General features: G+C 37.7%; 1 protein-coding gene across 1 annotated transcript in view; it reads left to right on the forward strand.

Moving 5' to 3' along the window:
- Positions 1–22,732, forward strand: part of LOC150085960 (dynein axonemal heavy chain 8-like) — a 1,559,705-nt gene that overhangs the window by 375,557 nt on the left and 1,161,416 nt on the right. Inside the window, exons 26-27 of the mRNA XM_090374756.1 lie at positions 8,976–9,211; positions 19,835–19,939. Of these exons, the coding sequence (XP_090230882.1) occupies positions 8,976–9,211; positions 19,835–19,939 (341 nt within the window). The remainder of the gene's footprint in view (positions 1–8,975; positions 9,212–19,834; positions 19,940–22,732) is intronic.

The following is a 22,732-nucleotide window of genomic DNA, read 5'->3' on the forward strand; positions in this document are numbered from 1 at the left end:
TTGTTTGTTTAAGAGTTATGGTGCAGCATAAGCATCTGCGACTATAATGTGCCTCAGGGGAGGTCCCTATGGACTGTAGATCTGCAAATGTAACTCCAGTTCATAAAGGGGAATCAGAAGAAGACATGAGTAATTGCAGACTTGTTAGCAGATCTGTTCCAGGGAAAATAATGGAGCCACTGGTTAAAAAAGTAATCCAGAACCATCTGGACTGGAATACAATTATACTGCAGTCATGGAAGCAATATAATTGCAGGAAGCAGTATAAATAACGGGTAGTTTTGTCTTGCCAAACTGATAGATTACTGTGATGCAGTAACCAAAGAACTGGTTGAAAAAAAATAATTTTGATATCATATACTTGGATTTCAGAAAGTTTTTGATACTGTGCACATAAAAGACTGCTGTACAAACTGGAGCAATGTGGCATTATGGGAAAGTTACTGCTATGGATAAAGAGATGGTTAAGTGGAAGAAGACAGATGGGTTATCAATGTGCACTCCTCTTTGTGGAGTCAAGTTATTAGTGGAGGCTAACAGGATTCAGTGCTTGGCCTATGTTGTTTTCAGTATTAGCATTAGCATTAGCATTAGTAAAGGCATTTGATGCAAGAAAGCAAGCTTATGCAGCATCAGCCAAAAAAAAAAAAAAAAAAAAAAAAAAACAACTTCCACTTCACTCCTCTGTTTGTTCAAAATACCTGTCCAGCTGAGTCTTAAACTTATTTAGGCTATCAACTTCCACGACAAGGGATGCAAGTCTGTTCCAGACCTCCAGATCTGTCTTTCCTCAATTTGAATTTATGCCCTCTCAGGTGATTATTCTGAGCGAGAGGAAGAATCCCATCAGCATTGAGCATGCTCAAACCATTCAAGGCTTTATACACCTCTATCAGATCACCTCGCTGGTGCCTAGTCTCCAGACACTGTAATTTGCAAAACTTAAGCCTTTCTTTGTAAGAGCACCCCTTTGTTCCATTCACTAATCTTGTTGCCCTTCTCTGTACTCGTTCTAGCAACTCTACATCCTTCTTGAAATGAGGCCTCCAGACCTGTATACAGTAGTCTAGGTGTGGCCTGACCATTGCCTTATACAAGGGAATAATCACCTCCTTATCCCTGCTAGAAAAATTCCTATATATCATTGACAATACACCATGAGCTACTCTTGCAGCCCGTCTGCACTGCTCAGAGAACTTCATATCTGCCTGCACAACCACCCCCCAGGTCCCTTTCATTCTCTACCACTGTCAGTGTAGTACCACAGAGTTGATACATTGCTCTGGGGTTGCTGTTTCCCATGTGTAGTACTTTACATTTGTCAATGTTAAACTTCATTTGCCACCTCTCAGCCCATCTGTTCAACCTTTGCAGATCCTGTTGCAGCAGCATAGTGTCAGTAGTGTCCTTGACAACCCTGCCTACCTTTGTATCGTCTGCAAACTTTGACATTAAGCTTGATATACCATCATCAATATCATTTATGAATACAGAAAACAATAATGGACCCAACACTGAGCCCTGAGGGACTCCACTAATAACATTAGTCCACGACGAGCAGTGTCCATTGATTACCACTCTCTGTCTTCTCCCTCTCAGCCACCCCTTTATCCACAGCAGCAATTTGCCTCCAATGTCACACTGCTCCAATTTGTGCAGCAGTCTTCCATGCGCAACAGATCAAAAGCCTTACTAAGATCCAAGTACATAATATCAAAGATATTTCCTGCATCCAGTTCCTTTGTGACTGCATCATAGTATCCAATCAAATTGGTCAAGCAAGACTTCTCCTTAACAAGCCATGCTGTGTCCAAGCTATAACTGAAGTCTTGTCTAAATGATCCTGCAGTACTTCTTTAACTAGTGCCTCCATTAATTTTCCTGGAACAGAAGTTAAACTCACAGGTCTATAATTACTTGTGTCAGCCTTTGATCCTCCTTTGTGAATTGGGGTCACATTTGCACATCTCCAGTCTGTGGGTACCTCCCCTGAGTCCAAGGAAGCTCTCATAATTATGGCTAAGGGTTTGCTTACTTCCTCTGCTGCCTAATTTAATATAACTGGATAGATCCCATCCACCCCGGGTGCCTTTCTTGTGTTTATCTTCAACAATTTCTCCTCCACTTTACTCTCAGTTATTACAAGATTCTCTAGCTTACTGCTAGAGTTGAATACACTTCTGGCTTTCCCCTCGCTAAATAACTCCTCATGTGTGAATGTCGATGCAAAATATTCATTTAGTTTGTTAGCTACCTGTGCAGGATCATCAACAGTTGACCCATCGATATCAAGTGGACCAATCTGATTCATCCCCTTCCTTCTAGAGTTTACATAAGTAAAGAACTCTTTGCTGTTTTTCTTTGCATCCCTTGCCAAAGATTTCTCGTAATCTGCCTTCATCTCCCTAACCTCCTTTGTAACTTGGTTACAGATCAACTTGTATCTATCATAGGCTTCTGTGTCATGTGTTAATTTGTATGTATCCCATGCATGTTTCTTCTCTGCCATATGCCTCATCAGTTCATCTGACATCCATTTAGGCCTAAACCTTGAACAATATTTCTTAGTTGGTATGTAAAGCCTAGTAGCTTCCAAGATAAGTTCTTTTTGAATGCTTCCCATTTTGCATTTGCTGTTGGTAACATCATCAGTTGGTACCACTGTATAGAATTTAAATACTGTCGCAGTCCATCGTAGTCGCCTTTACGAAAGCAATAACCCTTCCCTTTACCCCTTATGGTAGTTACCTCTTTGAGTAAATTCTACTTCAGCACACTGTGATCACTGCCACCTAGTGGTTCATTTATCTGCAGATTCTTAATGCATAAAGGATCACTGCTGATAATCAAATCAAGAGTATTCCTTCCTCTAGTTGCCTCCCGAACATGCTGATGTAGAAAACAATCATCCAATAAATCCACAAAAGCCTTCTAGTGTGTGAGTGACCAGCCTCCAAATTCCAGTCAATATCTGGGAAATTAAAATCTCCCATTATAAGACTCTCTGATTTACTGGCCCACTCTATTTCCCTGTACAGTTTCTTATTGTACTCATCAGAGTCATTAGGCCTATAGCACACTCCTACTCTCAATTTTGATCTCCCAATGCTTATGTCACACCAATCTGACTCGACACTGCACTGTCCAGCGATGTCCACTGGCTTCACTTCCTTGAATTTTATGTATTTCTTAACTAATAGCATAACCCGTCCTCCCTTCCTATCCAGTATCCTTTCTGTAGACGTTGTACTCCCCAAATTCCAGTTCTGCATTCCTTATATCTGTGTGACACCACGTCTCTGATATCCCAACAATATCTGCCTTTGATGTTTTGAGCAATACCTCAAATTCATCAAATTTATTTACTAAACTCCTAGCAGTGGTGTACACGCAAGTATACATGCACCTATTTCTATTCGTAGATACCCTAACACAACCCATCTGTTTACTTGTACCGCAATGACTCCCAGCAGTCTCTGAAACGTCCTGCATCTTGTTTTTCAGGCTTCTGATCATTCCAATAGAAGCAGGGCAAGAATCTCTTTCACCTCTGCCGGTGGCTACTGTTAATCTATTTGTCTTTGTCTCCCCCCCAAGCTAGCAGTTTTCCGACCCACCTAACACTGCCTCGATAGCCTCAGCAAATATTCTTGCACCCTTTTTATTTAAGTGTATCCCATCCCTGTAGAAGCAATCTCTCCTGTTAACAAGTACAGTCCAGGCTGAAAAAAATTCTACCCCTTGAGCCTTGCACAATCTTTCCAGGGCCGAATTGATCGACAAGGCTCTCATCATATACTCCCTCCTATCATGTCTGGCTAGAATTGCAGACACTTTCAAATTCAACCCTATTTCATGGCTTTTTTTCAGTAGTGACCTGTACTTGTTAAGCAATTCTGCTGGTCTCCTACTCTTGATATCATTAGTGCCAACGTGTACAACTATATCACCTTTTGTGCCCTTAAAAGATGATATCTGCTCTACAACGTCATGAACCTTCGCCCCTGGCAGACATACCCTGGTCCTGTTCCACCTGTCCTTTTTACAAAGGATGTTTCCCGTTTCCCTGACAATAGTTACTTTGGGACTACTAGTTACTACTACTAGACTACTAGGACTACTACTACAACAACTACTAGTTACTTTGGGACCAGCGCATTCTGCCTTGGGGGTTGCCACTGTGTTGTGCGATGACCAAGTGCAAGCTCTGGTGTTGATGTGGGCAGCTGAGAGCTTGATGGGCCCCTCAATTTAGTTCCTTCGAGGGCATCCACCCTGTCCTTCAAGCTCTCATATAGGCCCATAAAAACGCTGAGTTGTTGCCTGATTTCGATACACTCCTTGCATCGCGCACACACAAAGACATCCCCCATGGCAATATCATGTCCCGTACCTGAATGCTCCACAAACATCATGGAAGCTGTGTATTTTAGAAGGCTGTGATTCAGAAGACAACTGCCCCCCTCAGTTCTCCTCTGAGCCACAGCACTTCTATTAGCTTGAGCCTTTTGTTTTGCTGCTCTGGTCTGAGTCATGATTTCTTTTAATTTAAATAAAATTTCAATTTCAGTTTATAACCCTAACTTATCTCCCAACACAGTTATAACAGGATATATATTTTTTAGTGTCAAGTATTAATTATCTCCGAGTTCCCTTTATATAACTTCCGTATCAGTTATGTATTAATTAATTATGTTACGTTTGTAATCTAAGTCGGTATATGTATTTAGTTAAAAGTACAATTCAAATGCCAATGAAGTTCAACAAGTTTAATAGATTTTACTGATCACCGAAAATATTATAATCTATACTATACTAACGCTAACTAGGTTCGATATATAACGATCGTATGACAAGGACAAAGGCGGGAAGTTACGAACGGTAATCTATGGACACTTAAGTATTAATTAACTTTCAAATCTTGCTGTCTCAATTCAGAATAAACTAACGATCCTTACTAGGTCTATAAGCTACTTACAAAAAATAATTTGATGTAAAAAATATTCAATAAGCGGCTAAATATGGCTAAAAAACGTCTCGTTCAACGGAGTTGCGACTTGTAACACGTGGATACTCTTACCGATACTTTTATGCAATTGCAAGGCCGAGTAAAGAATAAATACACCAAATTAATCAGAAAATCACAAAATAATGCTATACTACTAAATTTAAATCAAAAGTTTTAGAAAAAGAATAATTTCAAATCAATAAATAAGAAAGCTTTGAACACGTCTGGCCCCTACTAGCCTCGTCAGCAGACCCCTAAGTATTCATTAATGCTATTGATGAAGGTATATCAGGCTTAATGTCAAAGTTTGCAGATTATGCAAAGGATGGCAGGGTGATTAATTGAAGTGAGCTGTGGCAACAAGATTTAGGAAAATTGGGTTGATGGGCTGAGAAATGGCACTTGAAGTTTAAAATTGACATATGCAAGGTACTGTGTATGGGTAGCCCTAATCCAAGAGTAATTTATCAACTGTGTGGAACTACACTCAGGGTAGCGGAAAAAAAAACTAAAAAGACCCTAGGGTAATTGTGCAGTCAGATATGAAATTCTCTGAGCAGTGGAGACATGCTGGCAGGACAGCTGATGATGTTTTGTGAAATGTATGTGGAAACATTGCTAGCAAGGTTAAGTAGGTGATTATCCCTTTGTACAAGGCCATGGTTAGGCCATATCTCATGTATTGTATACAGGTCTGGAGATCTCACTTCAGGAAGGATGTAGATCTTCTGGAATGGGTGTGGTGAAGGGAAGGGAAAAAAAAGGGTGCTCTTACCTAGAAAGATTTTAGTTCTGCAAATTGCAGTGTCTTGAGACCAGGCATGTACAGTGGTGATCTGATTGATGTGGTTTAGGCCTTGAATGGATTAAGTAAGCTAAATATGAATGGCATTCTCCATTTTGCTGAGACTGCACACATGGGGAGGCATTGATTTAAGTTGAAGGCTGGTTGCATGATAGATGTGTGCAAGTTTGCTTTCAGCCAGCAGGTGGTTGATTGTTGAAACAGGCATCTGTCTGTTGTCATGGAAGTGGATTAATGGGTGAAGTATGTAATTCAAATAGCAGAAGACTACTATAAAGAGTTATACAAGGAGCAAAGCAATGATGCCGGCAGTGGGGAAGATAGATCAAAAATTAGTAACACATACAACATACCTGATATCCTTCCTGATGAGGTAGAACATGTATTGAAGAAAATGAAGAATCAGAAAGCTCGGGGAGAAGATGAAGTTACTGTAGAGTTGTTAAAACTGGGAGGAAGAGACATGGTACAAAAACTGGCAAGACTTCACAAAATACATTAGAAAAGGTGTGGCACCCAAGGAGTGGAATAATGCAATCATAGTTTTGTTGCATAAGAAAGGAGATAAATCAGAAATTGGAAATTATAGATCAATTAGCTTGTTATCCCACATCTACAAGTTGTTCACAAGGGTCATTACTAACAGATTAGAAAGAATACTTGATGAGAATCAACCGAAAGAGCAAGCTGGCTTTAGGACAGTGTTCTCAACTATGGATCACCTTCACGTAATGTCACAACTAATGGAGAAGGCAGATGAATATAAAACACCATTATGCCTGGCATTTATGGATTATGAAAAGGCATTTGACTCCATACAGCATAAGGCATTGTTTCGGGCACTGGAAAGATAAGGCTTTGATACCCCATATATTATGATTTTGAAGAAAATATATGAAAATGCTACCTTCTTTATTAGACTAGACAAAGACAGTAATAAATTTAAAATTGAGAAAGGAGTTCAACAAGGAGACACAATATCTCTGAAGTTGTTTACAACCCTTGAGGAAGCTTTCAGAAGATTATACTGGTCGCAGAAAGGAGTCAATGTGAACGGAGAGTACCTAAACCATTTACGATTTGCAGATGACATTGTGGTCATAAGCCACAATCCCAAAGAATTAGAGGAAAATCAGTTATACAGAGTTAGTAAGGATTTTGGACTAAAGATGAATATGGCTAAAACTAAAGTAATGATGAACAAGTATGCCACAGAAAGGGAAATAATGATTGAAGGAACAGTAATTGAAAAGGTGGAGTCATATACTTATCTGGGACAAGTCATTAGCTGTAATAATGATAAATGGATGGAAGTCAAGAGAAGAATAAATTTTGGATGGATAGCATTCAGGTAATATAGTCACATACTGAGGAGTAATATCCCAATTTGTCTGAAACGTAAAATAATGAACCAATGTATACTCCCCACCATGACTTATGGAAGTGAAACTTGTGCACTCACCAAAAGAATGGAGGAGAAGCTGAGAACTACACAGCAAAGAATGGAACAAATTATATTGGGAATCAGACTGTTAGATAAGAAGAGAAACACATGGATTAGGCAGCAAACTCAAGTAAAGGACATTCTTATCAAAACTAAAGAACTAAAATGGTCTTGGGCAGGACACATAGCTCGAAGACAGGATGACAGATGGACTAAGAAAATAATAGAATTGTACCCAAGAGGAGCTAAGAGAAAACCTGGAAGACAACAACGGAGATGGACAGATAAAATTAATGAGTTTGTGGGTAGTAAATGGATGGCCATTGCACGAAACAGAAGGAACTGGAAAGTTGCTGGAGAGGCCTTCATCCTGCAGTGGATTGAAAATGGCTGATGATGATGACTTTGGTTTCCATTATTGGTAGTATTAGTTTAGCTGATACTACCAATAATGGAAACCAAAGAAAACCAAAGAAAATAATAGAATTGTACCCAAGAGGAGCTAAGAGAAAACCTGGAAGACAACAACGGAGATGGACAGATAAAATTCATGAGTTTGTGGGTAGTAAATGGATGGCCATTGCACGAAACAGAAGGAACTGGAAAGTTGCTGGAGAGGCCTTCATCCTGCAGTGGATTGAAAATGGCTGATGATGATGACTTTGGTTTCCATTACTGGTAGTATTAGTTTAGCTGACAGATGTCTTACAAGAGTAAATGTAATTTGTTTTTTATCCTTAACCAAATTTTCAGAAGTAAATGCTGTAGCAGTCCTTTGTTTCCATTTTATTGATCTGCTAGTCATGTTGAAGAATTGTGCATGCATTAGTATCATTTTGTAATCTGTGAATTAACAGATTAAAAATTCTAAACTGCTGCTTGCAGTGAAAGAGCTTAAATACGTTACACCTAAGTAAAGGATTAAAATGTAAAGGAGAGTGAACATATGTCCTTTTCCTGTTTTCTGCTTTCAGTTTAAAAATGCAGTTTTGTGTTAAAAATATGTCATTTTTGGTGTGCATTTTATCAGTAGATCTCTCTATGTGAGAGATCTACCAATAAAATTCACAGTTCACCCTCATGAGCTGCCTTGATTTTATGCCAAGGCAACATATTCCACACAATCGTGTTGATTGTGTGGAATATGTTCAATAAAAAAAATCACATTATTAATGACCCTCATTATTGAATGTGTGTTCTTTTCCTATTATAAATTTACAAGCGAAGATCTAAATCATGATTTGTAAGTCTCAAATTAGAAAAGAGAGAATTATTATTATTATTTTTCTGTATTGGCAATTGAACACTCCCACCTTCATAACAGATTTCTTTGTATTGCACAATATTTCAAATTTAGGAAATGTGTTTATTTGAAATAGTGAAAATATCATGCCATTAGAGAAAAATCTTCCCCGCACCCAGGACAAATTTAATATATAGGAAAAGGACATATGACCAACTATCATTGTATTACATCAGATAAAACAGATATTTGATGCAGAAGGTGGAGAGAGAATGCTCAGCATCATGATTGTCATGATGAAATGTGTAAAATCTAGCAATTATCTAGTCTCAAGGTCATCAAATTTTGAGAGTCTCTGGCTCTCTCTTTCTCTCATTTTGGTATAATGACATTTATATATATTAATCTATGTTGAATTCTTTATTGCTATGGAATGCAGATGTCATCTTTCAGTATTTTTTGTGTTTTTTTGTAGATGACATAAAGGAGACTCTTTTATCAGAGGTACACACTTGGAAAAAACTTTTAGGATACCATTTGAACAAAAGATATTTTGCAGTGTTAGAAAATATGGCAGATTATATAAGAGAAAAATCTAAAATATTGCATATGCCTGTCGTTAAACTTCATGAATTGCAGCGAACAATGAACTGCTTAGAAGATATTCGAGATAATGATTCAAAGTTTGAATCTCAGATTGAACCTATAGGGGTAAATTTCAAATATTTTACTTCTTTTTGTAATGTTTTTATTTTGTTTTTACGAAGTTCTCCCCCCTTCAAATATAATTAAATAATATGAAATAAATCCTCCCTCCAAATAATATAAAATTCACCCAAAATACTGATTTTAGGTGAATTTTATTTTTATTCTTTAAAATAAGCTTATACAATTTATGCCCATTCCTTGAGTATATACATTTCCATTAAATTGCACTGTTAAGCAATATACTTTTTCTGGTCTTTTTTTTTTTTTCTTCATCTTTTTTCCTTGATTGTCAAAATGTTCATATTCTATCACAGATTTGTGAAAAATTTTTTAAAAAAATTTCATTTTCCTGAAGACATTCTACTAATGTGTTAATTGCTAATGTGTATGTTTCTCATTAGTAATATGTGTTGACCTTGGTAATCAATACATTACTGAGGTCAACACATAACTAATGACTCTAGGTGACACCTCATTACTGTGTGACAGATAGCAGTGCACTGTGACAAGTTCTGACTTGACTATTAGGTTACATTATAATTTAAATAGCAAAACTAAGTATTACAAAACCACAGGGGCTTGCATCTGGTGAGTATGGGCTTGGCACACCCAGGGTCTGAGCTGGATATCAACATTCTTCTCTTTCTTGGTAATTCCCTTCTACTTTTAACTCTCTCTCTCTCTCGGTAACTCAGGATTTTTTTTTTTTTTTTTTTTTTTTTGCTGGTGCAGCAAAAGCCTCAGGCTTCCTTGTACCATATAGCTAATAATAATAAAAAATAAATATTAGATTGTACATGTGAAATTTATGATTTATATTTAATATAATTCATTTAATATAATGTATAATTCAAAGTGTTTAAATGTAATATTTGTTTGAGAATTATAATCTCACTTCACTATGTTAATAAACAATGTGGTAGTTTGTAGTGAGATAATTTTACAGCACACAGAAGAACAGTTTCTTCTATGATTAAGACAAACTTACAGCTTATATTTTTACTACAAAATATAATTATAAATATAATATTATATAATAATATAATAATTATAATTAATATAATTCATTTAATATAATGTATAATTCAAAGTGTTTAAATGTAATATTTGTTTGAGAATTGAAATCTCACTTCACTATGTTAATAAACAATGTGGTAGTTTGTAGTGAGATAATTTTACAGCACACAGAAGAACAGTTTCTTCTATGATTAAGACAAACTTACAGCTTATATTTTTACTGCAAAATAGTTGATCCAGATAAATTTTGGATCCCACATATCTGTTGCGCAGTTGACATTTTGAGAATGGTGGAATGGAAAAATGAAATGTGTGCAATTTGCTGTGCATATACAGGATGTCTCAAAAATATTGGTACAAACGTTTAGGGGAGGTAGGTAACATCTAAAGGAATGTGAATCGCATAGGAACCCATAACCGGAAACGTCACCGTAAGTCGGTAGACAGTTTCTCCAAGAAAGTGTTCAAGACTTGAATTTTCCAGCTGTGTTTTGTTCACGGAAGAGGCTTATTCCACTCAGGAAGGCTTATTCAATCAGCACAGTGCTGATGTGTGGGCTCACTACAACCCACACGGTGTGCACCCCCATGCGCCACAACATCGCTTCGCAATAAATGTGTGCGCAGGTATGGTCGGTATGGTCAGTGACTGCTTAGTCCGCCCATACCTGTTACCATGCCACATGAACTCCGCTAAAAATTGGATCTTTCTTGAACAAGTTCTGCCAGGGTTACTTGATGATGTTCCAGCAAATGTGAGACGCAACATTTGGTTTCAACATGACGGGGCACCTGCCCATTATGGAAGGTGTGTTCATGACCATTTGAACAGCCGTTTTGGCATTGATGGATTGGCCATGGTGGACCCGTTGCCTGGCCCCCATGCTCACCTGATGTATTGAGCCTTGATTTCTTTCTGTGGGGGGGGGGGCCCTCAAATCTATCGTGTATGAATCGCCTGTGGAGACAGAAATGGTTAGTTAGTTAGTTAGTTATTTGGTTTTTAGGAGCATTAGCAACTAAGGCCATATTGCTCCAGGATACGCGGTGGTCATTCCCTGACCTTTCTGCATCTTCTGTATTTGGTGGTGACGGGCTCAAACCCCGGTCTAATCAAGAAGCGTGTGCTACGTACTGCTGCTCCTTCCCACCTGGCTACAGAGGCACCCACAATGGAAATGGATCTTGTGGCAAGACTCGTCTGTGCTGCTGCTACTGTCAAAGAAATTCCAGATGTGTTCGACCGTTTCCGCCAATCCATGCTGCGCGGTGTCACGCATGCATCGCATCTCATGGTGGAACCTTCGAGCATCTGTTGTAACATCATGAAATGCATCCATCTCGTACTCCATTGTTAATATTATGTCAAATAAATGTTTGCCACTAATTACTGTCTTGTGTCATTTCTGCTTCTTGTGCCTCTGCTACTACTTTCCCGTGATGTTTCCAGTTATGGGTTGCTATGTGATTCACATTCCTTTAGATGTTACCTACCTTCCCTAAACATTTGTACCAATATTTTTGAGACACCCTGTATATGGTGAAAACACACATTTTGAAGACCATTGTCTTTTCCATCTAAAAGTAAGAAGGTTTGATACCTCAGTCCGCCTTGCAACATGGACAACAAATAGAAGTATCTATCAATGATGAATTTCTCTCTCTCTCTCTCTCTCTCTCTCTCTCTTTGGGGGGGGGTTGAAGGGAGAGAGTAATCCTAATTTGTTTACCCAAGTGAAAATAAAATTACTTTATTTGAGACACCTTTCTAGGAGCTGACCTCTTAAGTTTCTAGATTACAGGGATGGATATTGTTTGAACAACACATACCATGGGATGAATGGGATGCATATAAATTATCAAGTGACTCAGAAGCCTATGTCAGATATAAGCTAGCCTGTAATCAGGTCACAAAGGAGGTTAGGCAGGCGAAGGCAGATTACGAGAAATCTTTGGCAAAAGATGCTAAGAAAAACAGCAAGGATTTCTTTACTTATATAAACTCAAAAAGGAAGGGGATGAATCTGATTGGTCCACTTGATATCAATGGATCGACTGTTGATGAACCTGCCGAGATAGCAAACAAACTGAATGAGTATCTTGCATCTACATTCACACACAAGGAGGTATTAAGGTTTGGAAATGGCAGAAGGTTATCAAATTGTAACAGGATACTTAATGATTTTGTAATAACTGAGAGTAAAGTGGAGGAGAAATTGTTGAAGTTAAACATAAGAAAAGCACCTGGGGTGGATGGGATCTATCCAGTTATATTCAAGGAGGCAGCAATGCAACTAAGCAAACCCTTAGCCATTATTATGAGAGCATCCTTCGACTCAGGGGAGGTTCCCACGGACTGGAGATGTGCAAATGTATCCCCAATTTATTATGGGGACTTCCATTGATTACAACGTCTTCAGTTGGCAATTGAGTGGGTAGAGAACATGCGCAATATTTAAGAAAATATTTATACTCTCGTGATGCACTTTTTGACATGTGGTAACCTTAACCGCGAGAGGTTCCAAATCGGTGAACGGTTGAAGGGGAGTTTAGTGTTTAAGACTTTAAGATTGGAGTGGCGTCGATACCACTCAATGGCTAGTGCTTCGTATTGAAGAATTCTATAGCTGGATTTGAGTTTAATAATAGAAATGACAGAATCAATAAGAGGGGTGTGGTTATGGGTTTGAGCTTGAGTTGTGAGTTCTGTAACGGTTTGGTTAGTCGTAAGACTGTAGTGGTGGTAATATGTGCGGGTGTTAGAGGTTTTTGATGAGCCAAATTTTGTAGTAGTGCTTCCAATGTAACAGGTGTCGCAGTTTGGCTGGCAATTAATAAGGTATATTATATTATTAAGATCGCTGATGGGATATTTATGTGTGTCTTTGTAAGAGAAAAGATCCCAGTTGCGTGTTCTCTACCCACTCAATTGCCAACTGAAGACGTTGTAATCCAACGAAAGTCCCCGTAATGACTATTGGCCCACTATATTATTTATTTAATTTCAACTATTCTCTACTTTAGTGACAACCAAGGATTAGATGTGTACACACCTGTTTCCTTGCACCTATTCTAATTTCTGAAATAACACTTTATTTTTGCCCCTCCCTTAATCTCTTTAACTCAACTATTCAACCTAAATATTAACCAACCCTCTGTAATTAAACCATGCAGATTTATTCAAGGTGATTACCGCCTTTTTAAGCATTTGCTATTTTATTATTATTCATTGCATACATAATGAAAGCTATCTGGTGAATTGATGCACTGCCCTAATATTTTTAAAGCATATTTGACTGTAATTGATACCACAAACTCTGAAAAGAGCATGTTTACTGATATGTGACAAAATGAACTCAAATGCTTTTTTGTTTTTATATATCCGTCTGACATGCAGTGAGCGGTGAAACTGCCATACACTTTAATTAAGGAAGGATGGTTGTAGGCTAGATATAAGTAAATTTTATTGTAGCCAAAAGATTATTGACTGTTGGAAAATCTTACCAACTAAAGTAGTAACATTAGAATAGCTTGTTAAATGCTGATGGGATGTTTTCTCTTGCTCAGAGTATGCACCTGAGGGGGCATAAATTCAAATCGAGGAAAGACTGTTGTAGAATAGATGTTCGGAAATTTGCCTTTAACCAGTGGGTAGTTGATTGCTGGAATAAACTTCCATCGGTCGTGTGGAAGTTGATAGTTTAAATAAATTCAAGGAAGAAACTTTTGGAGTGAATGGATGGGTGAATTGGCAAGATTTTTTTTTTTTTTTTTGACTGATGCTGTATAAGCTTGCTTTCTTGCATCATATGCTAATGCTAAACTCAAGGCAGTGTAGGATAGAAAACTGGATAAAATCAGGTGATGATTTCTTACTATTTATTTTTTTACTTGCAGTTGCCTTTATTAATACTAATGCTAATTTAATAAAACAAAGATAATTATATCCTGGAAAAGGCCTCTGAGGTTGGGCAAATTCATATCTTAACAATAAATAAACTTATACACCAACCATAAGAATAAGTATTTTACTGTAACTGAAAATTTACAAATTAAAATAAAATTACTACACTATGTATTTACAAAAACTGATATTATAATAAATTAAATTATATACATTGTGAAAACATTAAAACTGTAATAAAATCCTTGCAATAAAATATACTAAAATAAATCGGATTTAAAGCGATAAAAACGATAAGAAACCTGGAGCTTTCAGAAGCATTGGCTTCCTTCCTCAGCAGTAACAAAACTTCCTGCAACACTTCCTTATATAACAGGCTCCGTACTTATACATGTGGTTCAGTCAGTGCATGGTCTGAACTGGAAGCGGAAACAGATTTCTTATCGTTTTTATCGCTTTTAATCTGGTTTATTTTAGTACATTTAGCATTAGCATTAGTAGAGGCATTTGATGCAAGAAAGCAAGCTTATGCAGCATCAGCCAAAAAAAAAAAAAAAAACCCACTTCCACTTCACCCCTCTGTTCGTTCAAAATACCTGTCCAGCTGAGCCTTAAACTTTTTTAGGCTATCAACTTCCACTACAAGGGATGGAAGTCTGTTCCACCAACCAACCACCCGCTGGCTAAAGGCAAATTTCCGCACGTCTATTCTACATCTGTCTTTCCTCAATTTGAATTTATGCCCTCTCAGGTGATTATTCTGAGCTAGAGGAAGAATCCCATCAGCATTGAGCATGCTCAAACCATTCAAGGCTTTATACACCTCTATCAGATCACCTCGCTGGTGCCTAGTCTCCAGACACTGTAATTTCCAAAACTTAAGCCTTTCTTCGTAAGAGCACCCCTTTGTTCCATTCACTAATCTTGTTGCCCTTCTCTGTACTCGTTCCAGCAGCTCTACATCCTTCTTGAAATGAGGCCTCCTGACCTGTATACAGTAGTCTAGGTGTGGCCTGACCATTGCCTTATACAAGGGAATAATCACCTCCTTATCCCTGCTGGAAAAATTCCTGTATATCATTGACAATACTCCATGAGCTACTCTTGCAGCCCGTCTGCAATGCTCAGAGAATTTCATATCTGCCTGCACAACCACCCCCAAGTCCCTTTCATTCTCTACCACAGTCAGTGGAGTACCACAGAGTTGATACGTTGCTCTGGGGTTGTTGTTTCCCATGTGTAGTACTTTACATTTGTCAATGTTAAACTTCATTTGTCACCTCTCAGCCCATCTGCTCAACCTTTCCAGATCCTGTTGCAGCAGCATAGTGTCAGTAGTATCCTTGACAACCCTGCCAACCTTTGTATCGTCTGCAAACTTGGACATTAAGCTTGATATACCATCATCAATATCATTTATAAATACAGAAAACAATAATGGACCCGACACTGAGCCCTGAGGGACTCCACTAATAACATTAGTCCACGATGAGCAGTGTCCATTGTTTACCACTCTCTGTCTTCTCCCCCTCAACCACCCCTTTATCCATAGCAGCAATTTGCCTCCAATATCACACTGCTCCAATTTGTGTAGCAGTCTTCCATGTGCAACAGTATCAAAAGCCTTTCTAAGATCCAAGTATATAATATCAAAGCTATTCCCTGCATCCAGTTCTTTTGTGACTGCATGATAGTATCAAATCAAATTGGTCAGGCAAGACTTCCCCTTAACAAAACCATGCTGTGTCCGAACTATAACTGAAGTCTTGTCTAAATGATCCTGCAGTGCTTCTTTAACCAGTGCCTCCATTAATTTTCCAGGAACAGAAGTTAAGCTCACAGGTCTATAATTACTTGTGTCAGCCTTTGATCCTCCTTTGTGAATTGGGATCACATTTGCACATCTCCAGTCTATGGGTACTTCCCCTGAGTCCAAGGAAGCTCTCATAATTATGACTAAGGGTTTGCTTACTTCCTCTGCCGCCTCCCTCAATATAACTGGATAGATCCCATCCCTCCCGGGTGCCTTTTTTGTGTTTATCTTCAACAGTTTCTCCTCCACTTTACTCCCAGTTATTTCAAGATTCTGTAGCTTACTGCTAGAGTTGAATACACATCTGGCATTCCCCTTGCTGAATAACTCCTCATGTGTGAATGTCGATGCAAAATATTCATTTAGTTTGTTAGCTACCTGAGCAGGATCATCAACAGTTGACCCATCAATATCAAGTGGACCAATCTGATTCATCCCCTTCCTTCTAGAGTTTACATAAGTAAAGAACTCTTTGCTGTTTTTCTTTGCATCCTTTGCCAAGGATTTCTCGTAATCTGATTTCGCCTGCCTAACCTCCTTTGTAACTTGGTTGCATATCAAGTTGTATCTATCATAGGCTTCTGTGTCATGTGTTAATTTGTTAGTATCCCATGCATTTTTCTTCTCTGCCATATGCCTCATTAGTTCATCTGACATCCATTTTGGCCTAAACCTTGAACAATATTTCTTAGTTGGTATGTAAAGCCTAGTAGCTTCCAAGATAAGTTCTTTGAATGCTTCCAATTTTGAATTTGCTGTTGGTAACGTCATCAGTTGGTCCCACTGTATAGAATTTAAATACTGTCTCAGTCCATTGTAGTCGCCTTTACGGAAGCAATAACCCTTCCCTTTACCCCTAAAGGTAGTTACCTCTTTGAGTAAATCCCACTTCAGCACACTGTGATCACTGCCACCTAGTGGTTCATTGATCTGCAGATTCTTAATGCATGAAGAATCACTGCTGATAATCAAATCAAGAGTATTACTCCCTCTAGTTGCCTCCCGAACATGCTAATGTAGAAAACAATCATCCAATAAATCCACAAAAGCCCTGCTAGTGTGTGAGTGACCAACCCACAAATTCCAGTCAATATCTGGGAAATTAAAATCCCCCATTATAAGGCTCTCTGATTTACTGGTCCACTCTATTTCCCTGTACAGTTTCTTATTATACTCATCAGAGTCATTAGGCCTATAGCACACTCCTACTCTCAATTTTGATCTCCCAATGCTTATGTCACACCAAACTGACTCAACACTGCACTGTCCAGCGATGTCGACTGGCTTCACTTCCTTGGTTTTTATGTGTTTCTTAACTAATAGCATAACCCCTCCCCCCTTCCTATCCTGTCTATCCTTTCTGTAGAAGTTGTACTCCCCAAATTGCAGTTCTGCATCCCTTATATCTGTGTGACACCACGTCTCTGATATCCCAACAATATCTGCCTTTGATGTTTTGAGCAATACCTCAAATTCATCAAATTTATTTACTAAACTCCTAGCATTGGTGTACACGCAAGTATACATGCACCTGCTCTTCCTCTTAGCCACTCTAACACAACCCATGTGTTTACTTGTACTGCAATGGCTCCCAGCAGTCTCTGAAATATCATACATCTTGTTTTTCAGGCTTCTGCTCATTCTAATAGAAGCAGTGCAAGAATCTCTTTCACCTCTGCCAGTGGCTACTGTCAATCTATTGGTCTTTGTCTCCCCCCAAGCTAGCAGTTTTCCGACCCACCTAACACTGCCTCGATAGCATCAGCAAATATTCTTGCACCCTTTCTATTTAAGTGTATCCCATCCCTGTAGAAGCAATCTCTCCTGTTAACAAGTACAGTCCAGGCTGAAAAAAATTCTACCCCTTGAGCCTTGCACAATCTTTCCAGGGCCGAATTGATCGACAAGGCTCTCATCATATACTCCCTCCTATCGTGTCTGGGCAGAATTGCAGACACTTTCAATTTCAACCCTAATTCTCGGCTTTTGTTCAACAGTGACCTGTACTTGTTAAGTAATTCTGCCGGTCTCCTATTCTTAATATCATTAGTGCCAACGTGTACAACTATATCACCTTTTGTGCCCTTAAAAGATGATATTCGCTCTACGTCATCAACCTTTGCCCCTGGCAGACATACCCTGGTCCTGTTCCACCTATCCTTTTTACAAAGCATGTTCCCTGTTTCCCTGACAATAGAGTCACCAACAACTACTAGTTCCTTCGGGACCAGCGCATTCTGCCTTGGGGGTTGCCTCTGTGTCACGTGATGCCCAAGTGCAAGCTCTGGCATTGATGTGGGCAGCTAAGAGCTTGATGGGCCCCTCAATTTAGTTTCTTTGAGGGCATCCACCCTGTCCTTCAAGCTCTCATATAGGCCCACAAGAACGCTAGTTGTTGCCTGATATCGATACACTCCTTGCATCGCGCATACACAAAGACATCCATCCCCCTTGGCAGTATCATGTCCTGTACCCGATTGCTCTGCAAACATAAAGCAAACAGTGCATTTTATTGCAAGGATTTTATTAGAGTTTTAATGTTTTCACAATGTACATAATTTAATTTATTATAATATGTTTTTGTAAATATATAGTGTAGTAATTTTGTTTTAATTTGTAAACTTTCAGTTAGAGTAAAATACTTATTCTTATGGTTGGTATATGAGTTTATTTATTGTTAAGATACAAAGATAATTAATTTTACTTTTATAATATACGAATTGAAGGAAATTACTTTAAAATATGGATAATGCATTTCGTCGACTCAAATGGCATGCATAAGTTTGCTCTTGCATTGTATGACAGACGTTAATTACTGTACTTAGTTTATTATGATTAAACTGGAAGCAGCATTCCATAACACTGTTCTGGCACATTCCCTGTGAAAATCAGATCGCTATTAAAAGTCCCCCCCCCTTCTGATATCATACTTGTAATGCTATTGTGTATAGGTTTGTCAAAAGAAAATGTGATGGTTACACCATGGAAAGTATGGAAAACATAATTTAATTTTTAGATATGTTTTTCTGACGGTTGCTTTATTGAATTATTTAAAATGGGTAATGTCCGTAAGTCATGAGGCCAGTTTTTTTTTTTTTTTTTTTTTTTTATTATTCTAAATAAGTTGCTATAACTGTTATGTTAATTCTTCAGGAAGGGAATCATTTGTATTTTCCTCCACTGCTGGCATAGTGTTTTAACTCTAGAACCAAGATATATATGTAAACTCATAGCAATAAAAAAGTGGTATATATCTTAAAATCTACTGGGCACAATTGTGATTGAATTTTTGACTGCAGAAGGCAGTCAAAAATTCTTGACTTTCTTGACCTTTTTGAGAATGACCTGTAGAGGACTATGTTTTAAAACTGACATGCAGACAAAAGTTTGTCAATAGTTTGCACAAATAAGATGAAACTGTTTTTAATCTTATTCATGTCATAATGACATTACATGTGTTTATATAAATTTCTGGAATGCAAAGGAAATTATTTGGAAAATTAAGTATTATAAAATATATAGAAATGTTTTACACATTTATTTTTGCGAACTGTTATGCTATTGCCTTCAACTACAAAATGTGTTTTTCAGAATGCAATTGGATCATTACTTTGAAATAACCTTAATTTGATCAATTACATTGTACAGTTGCATGTGATAAGTTTTATTGAAATATATATGAAATTAATGTTGAATTACAAGATCATTTTTCATTGGTGGATCTCTAGAGTTTTTGGCTATGTTTGTTGTGGCTGGAATATATTTTAATTTAATCATTTTTAGCAAATCTTTTTAATAAAAATATATTTTTTTATCAGTTTTACTTTAAACCTTTAAAATTTCCAGCCTTATAAAATTAATAATATTCTTTGACTTTATAAATGCATTTCAGGATGCATATACAGTCTTATTGAAATATAATTTTTCGGTTGATGAGGATGAACTTCAAATGGTAGCAGATTTAAGGTCGTCATTTGACAATCTCCTATTTAAATCAGTAAGTTTTAGTTTTTGGTAAAAATAAAAAGGAAAAAGTAGTTGTTAAAGAACTGTTATTTTGATATATTAACATGCATACCTACATACATACATACCTACATTATCTAAAATAATAGATAACTCTCTCATCTGATTGCATCTTGTCCTCAAATTTTAAACATGCTGCTACTATTCATACTTCAAGTACTGATCAATGAAAGGAGACCAGATATATGTATATGATCTTTGAAACAAATGTAAAAACTTCCTTGGTCAAATTAGTGAAAACTTCTGATGTCAGTGTTTGCTCAGATGGTGTCAGTGTAATTATTCTTGTAGGGGATGGAATCCTTTATTCCACACTCCACATTTATATTTTTTTCCTTTATCTAAACCCTGGTTTTCCAATGAATGTGCTAAGGCCATTCAGGAGAAGAATATTGCATATTGTAATTGGCTTGTTTCCAAATCTTCAGTTTGATTTTTTGCCTGCACCAAAGCTCACAACAGTTGTAAAGGTTATTAAATAGTCCAAACTAGATTTCCAACAGGCCAAGTGTAGAAAACTTGCTTCTTGTCCAAATGGTAGCTGAGCATTCTGGTCTCTTGCCAAAACTAGTGGCTGCAACTTTGGCCCATCTCTGTTCCCACCTCTGCCATGACCAGATGGTTCTATTCCCACTTCAGCCAAGTATAAAGCTGACCTGCTAACATCTTGTTTTTCTTCCAGCTCGTGTATTAATGACCTTGGTAAACTAACTCCCACCTTTCCTAGTAATCTCCATTCAATACCTCCTGTGGTCTTCCATCAAAAAGGATGTCAGAGGGATTTTGACAAATCTTGATGCTAAGAAAGCTCCAGGTCCTTATGGTATTTCTACATTTGTTCTTGAAACCTGTGCTGCTTAATTTACTCTTGTTCCATGTTGCCTTTTTTCACTTTGTTATTCCCAAGGTGTTTTTTCCTTCTGCTTGTAAATTTCCACATATTCAGTCAGTTTCTAAGAAGGGTGTCAAATCCCTCCCATCCAGTTATTATCCCATTGCTGATCACTTCTACTCTGTTTAAAGTAATGGAGAAATCTATTAACTGCCAACTCTTAAATTATCCAGAAACCTTCCATTTGATCAATGATCACCAGTATGGACTCCGTCAGTGTCGATCCACTGATGATATTCTGATATACTTTACTTATCTGTGGACAAATTCAATAGAAAGGTTTGGTGAAACACAAGTGGATGCTCTTAACATTTCAAAGGCTTTTAATCATGTTTGGCATAAAGGTCTTCTAAATAAGCTTCCACTTATGGTTTGCCAAGTTTTGTCAATATTCTCTCTGACCACTCACTGCAGGTGATGGTAGATGGCACTCTGTCTTCTAACTTCTCCACTAATACTGATGTTCCCCATGGTTCAGTTCTTTCTCCCACTCTTCCTCTTGTATATTAATGACCTTCCATTGAATAGGAATCCTATCCATAGTTTTGCTGATGATAGCACATTGCATTCCACATTCCAGAATTTGAGAAACCTTGCCCTGCTCAAACAGCTTCAGCTTCTCAAATATCTACTACCAATTTCGTAAATACTGATCTCCAGTAGGGCAAAGATAACTTAATTGATTTCAATCCTTATAAAACTCAGTCCTGTCTTATATCTTGCAAAAAGGAGTCTTCTTCTTCTCCTATGCTTATCTTTGATGACACTCCAATTTCTTGGCAAGATCATATATCTCTTTTGGGGATTACTCTGACTTTTAATCTCTGCAAATATTGCTTCCTCTGCTTTTAAAAAACCGTGTTTTCTCTTTCCCATTCTGCATTACTTTTCGTCCAAACAGCTGTTCACTTGTTCAAATTGCAAATCCACCTTGCCATGGAATATTGTTCCCATAACTGGAGAGGTGCCTCCAAAACCTCTTTCAGGCTTCTAAAGTTCATTCAAAATAGATTAATTAATGACTCATCTCTAACAGAGTCTTGTCTTATAGACATTCTGTTTCTGCTGCATGACTTTTCTATATAGATTATATAATTCAGTGGATTTTATTGAAGTATTTTTACTTCTGGAGATTTGCAAGTTATTTTTTGTATTTTTTATTTCATTTTGAAAGCTAAGGAACAAGTTTAGTGTTAGGCTCAAAGAATGTAAAGAAAAACAGCAAAACCTTCTTTACTTATATAAACTGTAGAAGGAAGGGGATGAATCAGATTAGTGTAATTGATATTGGTGGTTCGACTGTTTATGAACTGGACAAACTTTTAGAGTGAATGGTTGTGTGAAATGGGAATTTTTTTTTTTTTTTTTTTTCTCTGATGCTGTATAAGCTTGCTTTTTTACATAATATGTCTCTGCTAATGCTTATGCTAAAAGTTGCATCTATAAATATGTGAATGAAATCATAACCACCCGACCAATACCATGCTGGCCCACCATTCACATGGATAACAACTACTATTCACCTAGGCTTTGACTCCACTAGATACCTGAAGATATCCATAAGTATCTGCAGCCATGCTGTCTGCAAGGTTTCCAGTGTTGGAATAGATGATGATTACCTATACATATGCCTCACTTCCCATTCCAAAACATCCCACAGGTGTTCAATTTTATTGTGGTCAGGTGAATTTGTAGTCCATTTGAGATGAGTGATATCTTCACTGTGTTCCTTGAACTACTCTTGGGCAATGTGGGCCTGATGACATGGTGCATTATCATCTTATAAGATCCCATTTCTGTGTGGAAAAAAATGCAACATGGCAGTGTGCACATAATGTTCTAAGAGCTGCTGGTAGACCTCATCAGTGAAGC

This window comes from Mastigoproctus giganteus, chromosome 5 (assembly GCF_048544385.1).
Source record: "Mastigoproctus giganteus isolate SK-2022 chromosome 5, ASM4854438v1, whole genome shotgun sequence".
NCBI classification, from domain to species: Eukaryota; Metazoa; Arthropoda; class Arachnida; order Uropygi; family Thelyphonidae; genus Mastigoproctus; species Mastigoproctus giganteus.